The 13047-nt window shown below is 39.0% G+C and overlaps 1 protein-coding gene across 1 annotated transcript in view; it reads right to left on the bottom strand.

Annotated features, from left to right (window-relative positions):
• Nucleotides 1–5416, bottom strand: part of LOC124594791 (ubiquitin conjugation factor E4 B) — a 286207-nt gene extending 280791 nt beyond the window's left edge. Inside the window, exons 1-2 of the mRNA XM_047133209.1 lie at nucleotides 5220–5416; nucleotides 4833–4992 (exon numbers count right to left, since the gene is read on the bottom strand). Of these exons, the coding sequence (XP_046989165.1) occupies nucleotides 4833–4992; nucleotides 5220–5243 (184 nt within the window). The 5' untranslated portion in view covers nucleotides 5244–5416. The remainder of the gene's footprint in view (nucleotides 1–4832; nucleotides 4993–5219) is intronic.
• Nucleotides 5417–13047: the final 7631 nt, after the last annotated feature.

Genomic DNA, 13047 nt, shown 5'->3' on the forward strand with positions numbered 1-13047 from the left:
AAGGCACGGGGATGGGGTGGAGATTGATGCAGGCCTGGGGCCAGGGTAGATTGCAATGAGGATTATCACTGAACAAAAAGATGTGTTGCAAGGAAATCTGCCATATGCGTAATTCAGAGAAGTTGGTATTAGTGCAGAGAGGGACACACACAGTGCAGGTTGTGAAGCAGCCACTGAAATGAGCATGTTGTACTCAGCAGCATGATTTGCCATTCGGTTTGCGGAAGAAAGGCGAGTGTAGAACACAATATCACCCTAGACTGAAACAACTTAATTTAGGCTATCTTTCATCATGCCCTGGAATGAGGAACACTCTTCTTAAAATCTTTTCCACAGTAGTTATGACACACACGACCAATCTACAAAATAATCAGGTCCATGTTTAATGCTACATCAACTTCCACTTCCTTGCAACATAGGTGGTATCTCTGTGATACACCCATATACAAGACCAGCCCTAAAAACCCTCAAAACCTTATATTCCAGTCATGCAGGGGTATATCTGAGAAGGTCATCTACGATAACAGTCATATTATGCATCAACTCTTCTTTAACGTAGGCATATTCTGTTATTTGGTTATGCCCACCAAAACATTGTCCAGGTGAATGAACAGCGAAGAGGAATGTTTACTACACCCCCCCCCCCTCCCCCCAGTGGCAGAATGTGTGGTTAAGCACATGTTTTCCCTCCCTGCCAATATCAGGTTCTCTGAATAATATAGATGCCAAGGATCCCACATCCTTTGGTCTAACAGTTCTCCTGGCTTCAATCTCCACAGCCACTGTCCCACATTCATCTCCACTTCAGTCCTTGAACCATCCATTTCACTCCACTGATCTACACTCACACTTTTCTCTCCACACTTTCTCTCTCTCATTGTTCTATCCCTCTGTTTACAATAGGGCAGGCTCACTGCTGCCACAACTCTATCATACTCCTTTGTTGCCAGTCCCTCCTTTCTTTCCACGCACCCCACCTATCCTTGTTTCCTTTATCCTCTCACCTATGTCAATTGACTCAGCCCCTCACTGTAGTCATGCTGCAGCGGCAGGACAATGTAAGCATCCACTGTGTATTAGAGTTTTTCCTTAAATCAGAAGAAGCACTTTGCCCAAAAACTCAATATTTTCAGCCTTAAAACTTTAATGAAATACTGGTGTGGTATAATATTGTTCACTGGAAATGCGGAAGCGTCCGATCCCACCCGTCTGCTTTGACCCATGATGTCACAAATATGGCAGAAACGACCATAAATGGCAATTCCAATACAGCGCATATAAAGTCGTTACGTACACATTATAAAGACGAAAATACATCGAAAAACAAACACACACACATGCCACAAAAAGCCTAATGACCCTAACGGGACAAGCACGAGAAATTGGGGGTTTTTGGGTGGGGACAAACTAAATATATACAAATTTAGACACCCACCCACATACAAAACCATGCAAAAAACCGACATCACAAAACTCCCCAAATACCCCAAAACACAATATCATCTGGAATCAGACACTTTCCTTGACCTATATAGATCTACAGCAGTTCCCGATCCCATAAATTGGGATCGAACACTTCCCTTGACCTGTATAGCTCAACAGCAGCTCCCAATCCCATCTCCCAATACAAATACCAACATACACCGCCAAAGATTAGGAACGGACACTTCCCTTGACCTACATAGATCTACAGCAGCTCCCGATCCCATAAATTGGGATCTTACACTTCCCTTGACCTATATTAGCACAACAGCAACTCCCGATCCCATATCCCATTACAAAAACCAACATACTCCGCCAAACATTGGGATCGAACACTTCCCTTGACCTATATAGCTCAACAGCAGCTCCCAATCCCATAAGTTAGGATCGAACACTTCCCTTTACCTATGTAACTCAAAAACATCTCCCAATACCAACCTTCACAGCCACAAATTTCAATGAAACACTTCCCTAGACCCCAACACAAGACACATACACCAAAAACAAAAAAAAATAAAAACTTACCACAAAAAAGTTCCAGCCCCTCAAACTAGATTGGCCACCACAAGAAGCGCGCATGCACGCACATGCACACACAAACCAACGAAAAAATACTCAACCAAAAGAAAAACCCAACCCACCCACACCTCAACCACCCCCAATCAACCCAACCTCCCCCCTCACCCCAAAATAAAAAACCCACAAACAAAAACCAAACGCAACATAAAAAAATCTCAATCACACACTACAACTGAACAACAACTTCAACAAAATAGATCCTCCACAACTAAATACAAACAAACACACTCCCCCCCCCCCTTAACAAATACTCTAACACCAAATAAACCACCCACCCCACCCTGAGCCACAGCCACCCACCCACCTATCCAGACCACCCTAACCAACCACTTTTGGCCTATACATTTTACTCACAGGCCTTAAGAAAACCCGAACACAATAATAGCCCTCTGGGACACTCTTCCATCAACAGTACTAATCTAAATGAGACTGAAGGTTGGAAGAGTGCCTCTTCCCCCTCCCAAGAACTGACTTAACCGCCCCCTCATCCCCTCTATTGTATTGGTACAAGCCCCAGTCTCATAATTCTTAAGCTCTAAGCTATGATTCACTACTAAATGATGAAATCCCCTCTCACCCAACCCCCTACACAAAGAAAAAGCATCAGAAACTATTGTGGACCCCGGCTCTATATTTTCCTCAATTAACCCCACTAATTTGGCCTTGCACCTCCCTTCCACAACCCTAAAAACACATTCGGAACCACCCCTCCCCCCAGAACAAGAGCCCCCCCCCCCCCCACACCCAGAGAGCAGCCACAGACTTCCCCCTCCCACACTTCCTTTTTCCAAACTGTGACTCGTCCACCTCCACAACAACCCCATGCCCCTAACCCCCCCCCCCCCCCAGCTTACCCTGTACTTAATAAATTCTGAACACACTTCACGACAAAAAGAATACCAATCAAGCACACTCCTCTCACTCACACCAGTCTCATGCGCGCAAAAACTCTGTGGGGATCTATAACAAAAATAATAAGTACAATCTCGCACATGCCCAACCTAGACTTCTCGAACCAGTTACCGCGCCATATGGAATGCCATATGTCGTCTTTCTGACAGCACCACATATAACTGTCCCTGGTCCGAGTGGCGGGAAATTTAGCCAACTTCATTTCTGCACGAGAAACACTGCACTTGACCACCTCGGCAATTAAGCCAAAAAGCTGCAGAAACTTAATCAGCACTAAAGGTGTGTCCCCCATCAGAGCCCTCAAACGGGAACTATTAATCTTATCTGTCATATCCATTCCTGAACAAAAAACAACAACCGATTAAATTTAATAACAATACCACACGACGTACAGCGATCATCACTACATTAACCTTCACACAAAACCACAAAATCGTTAACTCACTGAAACGAATTCCACTTCAAAAACACACGAACAATACTCGACACTGAGCAACAGCAAACTGAGCCCAATACACCAAACAAATTAAAACCCTGAACATACCACCAGAGGGCACAACAAACCACAACACGACGACATCTACAAACACGCCACACTCACAAACGAAACTCTGCACCGTCATGATGTCACACACCACAACACCCTTACATCACGGGTCAAAGCCGACGCGTGAGATCAGACGCTTCTGTCGACCCAGACTAAATGTGCCTTTAAAAACATCTGTAATGAAAACTAGGCTGCATATATTTAATTGTTGTGACTATATCAGATGTTTGATGTACATCAAAGTGTTCATCTTTTTTTTGACATCTTGCTACAAGAGCCATGCTAACAGTGCAACATCAACATCTTGCAATGAAATGCTAATAATTGTGACTTTTTATGAATGCACGAATACCATTAGAATACAACTAACAAACTGAAAATTTTGAAGTTTAATAGACATTGTGCAAAGCCTCTCTCTATTAGACTTTTGCTGGCAAATATCACTTAAAATAGAACATCTGCATGCCAAAAATGTATGTTCTTCCCTTATGTATTTCATTTTACCACTTTTATTACGACAAAGTGCCAGTGTTCCTACAACAATTGTTGACAAGAAGATAAAGGAACAAAGAGAGGTTTTGAGCGTAGGAAATAACGAGCTTTAGCAAAATAATTAAAGGAACAACAACAATGTACACCATGAAAACTGAAATAAAACTGAATAAACTTGCCCCTCATAAGAATTGAGCCTACCCACTTTTGTCCACTCAGTGCATACAACAGGAGCTAAATTTTATATTTCTTACGGAACAGATGACTTGGTGACTATGTTTTATACAAAGAATTTGTTAAAGTGCATCTCTATGAATCCTATACTTCCTCTTATCACTAGGTTACTGATTGGTAACTGGGCCTATATAATAATTGACTACTATGACAAGACAGAAAGTAAAAAATTGTTGTAGCACTAACACTGTAGATCAACAAATCATTAAGCCAATCATAAAGATGCTCTATAATAGTCAGATGTACTAACACAAGTAAAAATCAACACTGTTTTATGAAATCAGGGCTGTAAAAAATTTTACATTTTTTTTCATGCTTTGAAAACACTATCACTGTTATTTGGTTTTCTTTAGAGAAGTTCATTTAAATGATGCTGTCTGTCTCTAATAAATAACAGGACTCACAAGTATGTGTGTGTGAATACTATGTTCTAAATATCTTGGGTGAGGGTCACTGAGTGTGTGTCAAGGACTAATATAAATATAGCTTGTAATTTGTTATTGTACATGCTCTAGTGTATAAATATTTCATAACGCTTGGGTAAACAACAAATTCTGAAACCAAACGTAATTATAGTAATAAGAACCTTGTTCACTTGTACTCTGTGATGGGCCTGGTGTTGGAGGGGTGGACGGCACTGCTTTGCTTGGCGAGGGCGGTGCTAGCTGAGCTGCTTGTGGTGGTGAAGATGATGAAGAGGCCTTCGTGTCAAGTACCGCCAATCTTGCTAGTCGCCTCTTCCGAATCTGTCACACAGAACCATGTCAAAGACCTCACTTGTATGTTTACAAGCATATGTTGATAAAAAATTAAAACCAAACAAACAACTTTTATCAACGGACGAAAAATGCATTTGTAAAATAATTAAATAATACTCAGATACAAAAGACAATGTCACACACTACTGAGCGTATCGTCTGTAAAACATAGAAGTATTAAGCGCATAACAACACAATGAATTGCGCGTTCGTACCTCTTCCTGGCTCAGCTCGCTCATTGTGTTGGATGTATAACGGTCAACTGTTTACGTTTAAGACAAAACTGTAATACGAAAATAACGCTCCAGGTATAAAGATAAAAAACACCCGATTTTGTGAAAACAATGCATTCATCAAATCACTCTACCGTTTGAAGACCAAAGATACTTTGATGCGCTCACACACGTCATGACGTCACATACACAGCTGTTTGGTAGTCAGCGATTGTCTTACCTGGGTGCGTGAACTTGCAAAGGCAGCCATGACTAGCAGTATTCGAATTGTTGCAACATCTCTGGATCCGTGGTGATACTAACACAGTGATCTTCATACATTCTTTATATAGTATAGAGATCACCGGACTAACAATTTTCTTCATAGATTTACTGCTGTCATTTTTACTATTCGAACGGTATCTGAAGTCAGTGATCGCTTTACTTGAAAATTAGTCTACTTTGTTTATTTTCATTCGCTTATGCCATATGGTATTATATTTCGGGATAACTCTTCCCATTCTAAAAGGATATTTTTGGCTCAGAAACGGGTTGTTCGGGCAGTAAGTGGTGTAAGTTCGCGAACCTCTTGTCGATCCCTCTTCAATAGTCTGGGTATTTTGACACTGGCCTCTCAATATATTATATGAGGGTTGGGAACTATTTATTTACAGCTCGTACAAAATAGATACGTGTTTCAAATTTTTACTGACCTTCAAAGTACTCACTAGCATTGTGTATAACCCGTTGCCAGCGATGTGGAAGTCGTAGGATACTCATAGCAGTGCCAGTTGTGTTAACAGTTAGAGCGGTGCGGTCTATTTATTGCCCAACGAATTTGTAACAGTTCTGAAGATGACGGCGTGAAGTGTTTCCTTCAGTTTAGAAATCGAGTTGAACCCACGAGGGCTTAAGTCAGGGGAGTGTAGTAAGTTGTATAGCACTTAGCAGCCCCATCAGTCAAACAAATCAGTAACAGCTTGCACTGTATGTGCTTGAGCATTGTCCTGCAAAATGATGGTCAGGTCCTGCAGAAAGTGTCATCTTTTACGTCTCTAAGCTGTTCATTTTTGGAACACAACCTACGACCAGCTTGGAGACAGAAGTGATAGCACTTTTTGCAAGACCTGACCATTATTTTGCAGGAAAATGCTCTAGCACTTACAGGGCAACCTGTCACTGATTTGTTTGACTGATGGGACTGCTAAGTGCTATACTACCTACTGCACTCTCCTGACTTAAGCCCTCGTAAGTTCAACTCGACTTCTAAATTAAAGGAAACACTTCGCAGCATTCACATCAGAACTGCTACAAATTCGTCGGGCAATAGACCGCGCCGCTCGAACTATCAACACAACTGGCACTGCTAAGAGTATCCAACGACTTCCACATCGCTGGCAACTGGTTATACACAATGCTGGTGACTACTTTGAAGGTCAGTAAAACTTTGAAACACTTATCTATTTTGTACGAGCTATTAATAAATAGTTGCCACTATTAAAGTTCCAACCCTCGTATATTATGTACTGTTGTTTCTTTTTAACAATGTCAGCTTTTTCCCAAGAATTAGCAGCTTTCACTTCGTTAATACTCGGCAGAAATCCAGTCTGCATTTGGATCGCACTTCCTTAACTCTTGTGCAGGAATGTGTGCAGTATACTGCTGCATCTGTTTACAATAAGCTACCACAAGAACTAAAAAATCTTAGCAGTAATCGACACGCTTTCAAATCGAAACTGAAGAGTTTCCTCATGGGTCACTCCTTCTACTCTGTTGAGGAGTTCCTTCAAAAATGAAGCTGATTTTTAAGTTATATTTTTGATTGCATTTACCTTAACATATGGCTTGACTTCTTTTGGGTTCATAAACATTTTATTTTGTCTGTCATGACATTTATGTTGTAATTTCATGTAGTGCCTCCTCAATTTTGTCCTACGGAACTAGATGTGTAAATAAATAAAAGATAAATAAATAACATAACAATCACAACACTCCATCTCGTTTTTGTTGTCCACTGAGATTGCCCAGCGACAAGGAAGCTATGCTGTTGTAATGTTGAGTTCAGTGTGGTTCTTGAAAGCGAAAACGAATCGTAATTGTTTATAAATGTCTGTAGAATGGTTTTTAAAAACGGAAGCGTCTGTAGCGCGATAGATTGCAGCAACAACAAAAATAAGACATCACATTGGTCTCTTTTTGGGTTTCCTGAGGATCTTGGAGAGGTGCGAACTGCTCGTTACAGAACAGTTTATTTAGAATTTTCTTGTACCTACAGATATTTGCAGAAGAAAATCATGTTCTTATTAAGAGCAATGACCTGACTTTTTACTGAAAGACATAGTGATCTACTTCACAACGTGAAGTTTTCTTTGCTAACTTCCATTAGAATCAGTGATTGTGGGACATAGGAAACTGCAATACCTAAATTGTTTAAATGTATCAAATAAGCCATACAACCACAGCTGAAGGAAAAACGATACAGATGCGATAATAAAACAACAAAGGTATGAGAGTGTTTCCCAACGCAAAAGGAACCAATTCCAACAATTGCTGCTAAATCACAGCTGCAAATGGCAAGAACCTTAAATACGGTATCTTTTAAAGCAAAAGTAATTACATTTACAAAAATATTCATGTATTATAAAGTCGAGTGAAGTGTAAGAATGTGTGAATTATTAAATTCAACACAAAATTTCTAAATGTCAAGGAAAATCCCTGCCATAATAAGAATAGACAACAAAAGAAATACATGCTTGACTTGCATGAAATATGTAAACACATATTTCATGCTTGAGAACATGTATTATATTCTCTTGTTTTCAGCAGAATAAATTGCAACTATACACACACTAGAAATTATTTCTTCATCAATAAGTTGTAAGTTGTGTCACTGAATCGGAAGGATTCGGCTGTTTTTACATGCATTTCACGATCATTCACGTCTTTCAATAATTTACTAGGGCTCGGAACATAAAAATATAATATTCGTTAATTAAATAGGAAAATAATTGAAAACAAACTTTAATCTTATAGGTACTTTCTCGTCGCTTGGGGTGCTAGTGCCTTACCAATCGTCAGACACAAATTGTTTTCAGAGCAGTTCTTTCAGACAAGTCTGAAAGAACAGACACCACGTGAAAATCGGAGCTGTGATACATATTATATAAATTGAAGGTGGAGGGGTGGAAAGGAAAGGAAAGGGAAGGAACTAATGATGTCAGGTGTATCATAAGATTATGTGGAATCAGCAGCAACCACTGAAAACATAGCCAGACTGGGGCTCGGACCCAGATCTGCTGCTTACTGGGCATGTTAACCACTGCGCTATCCAGAGACAGTCTTTATCGCAAATGAGCTGACTATCTTGGTTCGCTCCCCAACCGACCCACAATACCACCTACCGCCACCTGTTCACAGACCCCGTCCGTGTCCTGCACACTGATTAATTTTAGGTTCCCGCTGGAGATCGAACATAAATGTGCAACCACACTGAAGATTGTGGATTCATTGGCCGAAATTCCGAAAGAACAGACACCATGCAATCATATAACTGATACACCTTGATGGCCAATGAATCAACATCCTTCAGTGTGGATGCACATTTGCATTCGACCTCCAGGGGCAATATAAAATTAAAGAGCAAGGAGAACATCAACTGAGACTGCAGGTAGGTGGGGCTAACTGGGAGTGTGAGTTGGCCGGGGAACTTGCCGCAGTAGTCCGCACATTTGCGTTAAGCACTGTGTCCAGGTGGAACATTTGTTAGCCCAACTGCCTGTGAGCAGGAGTCCCAGTCTGGCACACATTTTCACATGTAGCTGCTGATTTCGCATAAAGTCCCGATGTAGCTGATTCATTAGTTCCTTACCTTTCCTTTCCTTTCTTCCCACCCCATCTTCAATTTACATAATTCCCAATACATTTCAAATGATAGCATCAACAAGTTATTGGGCAGCTTTACAGACCGTGAACGGCACGGAATGGGACATCACTGTCAAGTTTTCTCGGTAGGATGGTATTGAAGTTGACGTGGAAGAAGGAGAAATGTGTCGCCGTCTGCTTACGTAGGAAGTAAATCACTTTTCGCCATGTTCACTGATTTTCACAAGTTATATTAGTAGACTTTGTGCTGTTGCATTTTCTTAGTCTTTACGTTATTATTTTTCTTTGTTTTCATAGCAAATTGCAAATATTCCATGAAGATTTGTATATACTTTCCGTTGAGTATTCTTACACAAATGCGCATTCCTCTACCAGGTAACTTCTGCAAGTAACTTCTGCAGGCTCTTGCTGAGGCGTTTACACAAGTTTCCTTGTGCAAGTCGCATAGACAAGTTAATTTCACGAACCCACGAAAGTGTGAGATACAGGCAAGTGGAAGTTTACAACGGCTGCGTTATTGTTATTGAAGAAAAAACGTGACAGACAAAATTTTAAGAAAAAAGGAAGTGAAGTACTTTATAAGTTTTCAAGAAACATTACTGAACTAAAATCATCAGTCTGTACAGCTTACAAAACGTTCTGAGAATATCATAAGCAGACTCTGGACAACCCTTGTCTATTGTAGAATAAGTCTTATATAAAAAAAAACTGGTTACAAAAATGCGGTAATCTGTTTCACCAAGAGATTGCCTTTTAATTACCCTTCGATTTTTAGCAGCAGGTGAGAGAATAAAATGCTTAAATACAAAACAAACGAAATATTTACTTTCAGTAACTACATATATACTTATTTAACTTATTTATCGTCAGGAGATTCTTTCAATTCACTCATGTATATTTTTGGGTCCCTGTGTGTACGAATTCTCGCTTCGTTCTTGACTGCTGTGAGATTGGTTTGGAAAAAGATTATCTAAAAGTCAGTATTCTGATATTTCATAAGCTCACTCAAATAACTTACTTGAACAGAACAGCTGCAAAACAGTTACCTCCTAAATGATCCACTTCAATGGGATCAGATAAAATGGCGACTACATCTGATGTGATATACATTGTAGAAATGAAATTCCTGTTGTCAGACTTTCAAGCATTATTGCAAGCATCATCTACTGCCAAAACTTCCAAAATTGCTTGTTAAATTATGTGTTGTAGTTTCTTTTTACAAGTTACTTGTGACAATGGTATGACCTTGGGAACAGAATACTCATCAAACACTTGAAATTCCTCTGCAGGCTTCTGCATAATGTCTAACGATCCTTCAACATAACACCATAATTTTCCTGTGTAACATTCTTTCTTTTGGAAGTAGCCCTTGTGGGTTCTGTTTTTACACAATTTCTATCCAAAATAGTAGGCCTGCTTGTGTCAAATTCAGTTTTTTGTTTTCTTTCATTTATACCCATACCTGAAATAAATATTATAATGTAGTAGGTATCTTACTATTCATATGGGTAAATTACAGATATAATTGTTGTTTTGTAAAATTTTATGTACCTTCAGCAGAGGAAGAGTGGTTACAAATTGATATTGATTTTGAGAATAGATGGGCTTTTCTAAATTGCGCTGGTGCTATGGATGGAAAACTTATAGTAATACAAGCTTCTGAGAAAAAAGGCAGTATATTCTTTAATTATAAAAGCACATACAGTATTGTGCTATTAGCACTAATTTGATGTGACTATTGTGTTCCATACTTTGATGTAGATAGTAATGATGGCATATGTGATGATGAAGTTTTTAGTGATATTATAAATTGTCAGAATGTCTTGAGCATAATACTTCAGATTTATGAGTTCCTCAAAGTTCATTGGGTAGAACACCTCAGACACCATGTCATTGTTGGTGATGATGCCTTTGTTTGCCAAGCCTTACCCTTTTAGAGGTCAGCTAATGAAAAATCAAATGTTTAATTATGGGTTCTCTAAAGCAAGAAATGTTTCTGAAACCTTTTTTTGTAGTTATCTCCATATGCTTTTGAAAATTACGAACTCCAGTTCTTCTAAAAAAACAAAGGAAAATTGTCAAAGCGAATTGTACTTTCCACAACTTTTAATGCCAGAGAAGAATAGCAATTCCAATTTTACCTGACCTGGCACATTTGATGCTCTAGATTCACAAACTTAAGGAGAATGGTGCAAAGACAGTTTGGCATAAACAAACGTACTACTGGAACCCTTAGACATACATAACTGATCAAAATTAACCAAGCACATGTGAAATGAATTTATAGGTTGCTTTGTTTCATCAGAAGGGGAAGCAGATTGGGACTACTAACATCTTTAAATTTTCCCTGAGTTTTACATGTAGCACATTTATTAAGTGTGTAATGAAAGTAATAAAAGCTATTTGTGAAATGTAAAATTTGTTTCACTTACCAAATTGTCCTCTTTTTTGTTGGACATGCGGGAGCGAAACATAAATCTCAATGAATCAGTTCCATTTGCTTTAGTACACATCTCATTTTGCTTAGCAAAGTCTGCTGCAGCGTTTTCGGATGTGTTCTGTTTCTTTATTGTGTCCCACAAAACAGAGAAGTACTCTACCTTTTGTATCAACAACTGCATTTTATAGCAGTCTCACACACATTTCGATACTGGCACTGGCATTTTAGTATCTGAACCAGAAACAAAACTTCTGCAAGTTCAGCAAAAACTCCCAGCAACTAACAAATATGGCAAGTACTTGCAGCAAGTCACACGGTGTCCACTGGCAAGCAAACTTTCGCAAATCGCCTGCAAAACCTACTTCTGCAAATTCTTTGATGTGGAAACATTCGCATCAAGTCAACTTCTGGAAGTTTTGTCAGCTCATAGAAGTAGTTTCCTGAAGTTGGTGGATGGAATTGATAGCATTACCAACAGAGTAGTAAAAGCTTGTTCCCAACAGGTAAGTAGGAGTCTCAGTCACATATGTAGTAGCTCAATGAAGCAGGGCAGTTTTCGAGATAGACTGAAATATGCTATTGTTAAATCATTCCACAAAAAAGAGTATAGGTCTGATGCTAACAGCTACCACCCAGTATCAATTCTGACAGCTTTATCCAAAAAACAAAATGCTTCAGAACAACAACATTGTCTCCCACGTACCATTATCCGCTGAAGCCTGTGAACTATCTACACTTACTCAAGCTAAGTTTAACACAGTAAGATTAACAGGAAAGTTAGTTTTTTTTAGATGGTGATGCTTCCTCAGCTACAGGACATAGCTGTCGTGTTTCTCAGTTATCAGTTTTATCCACATAAGCCTACCCATACTTATCATAAAATAATACCTATGTATGTATGTTATAGGAGTAGGATAGGAATCCAGTTACTGAATCTAGGTAGTTGTAGCATGTGGAAAGAGTGCCTGAAATGCTATGTTTATATCTCTCCTTGAATATCAAGTTATTTTCAGTGTCCTCCTTTATTTCAGATTATAACTAGCTGAAGGTAACTTAAATTTATAGATCTTATATTGTACTTCTGTGAAGTACAGTTTTTCTGAAATTGATGGCTTGTTATGACTGTTTAATGTTTGATAGTATGCTAGTGTCCAGAGTTCACTCAGCCAAATCTATAGCAGAAAATATTGTTTGCTCTTATCTCCTATTGCGACAGCTTTCCATCTTTTAGTGACTGCTTCAGAGTAAAAAAAAAAAAAAAAATGGTACACCACTTACAATTATTCCTATAAACATGTAAATTATTTGTGCTTACTCAGGCTATGTTAATTAAGTGGAAATAAAATAAACATGTATGTGGAATAATATACTTTTATTTTGAAATCATTTGTTTAATTTATATTTTCTAATCTTGATTTTGAGCTTTACGCTCTTTTTTAACCAATACAGTTCTTCTTCCCTTCTCTGGTTCTTGTCTGCTACTTTTGAAGCGGCACCATCTACAACTCT

Source organism: Schistocerca americana, chromosome 2 (assembly GCF_021461395.2).
Source record: "Schistocerca americana isolate TAMUIC-IGC-003095 chromosome 2, iqSchAmer2.1, whole genome shotgun sequence".
In the NCBI taxonomy this organism is placed as follows: Eukaryota; Metazoa; Arthropoda; class Insecta; order Orthoptera; family Acrididae; genus Schistocerca; species Schistocerca americana.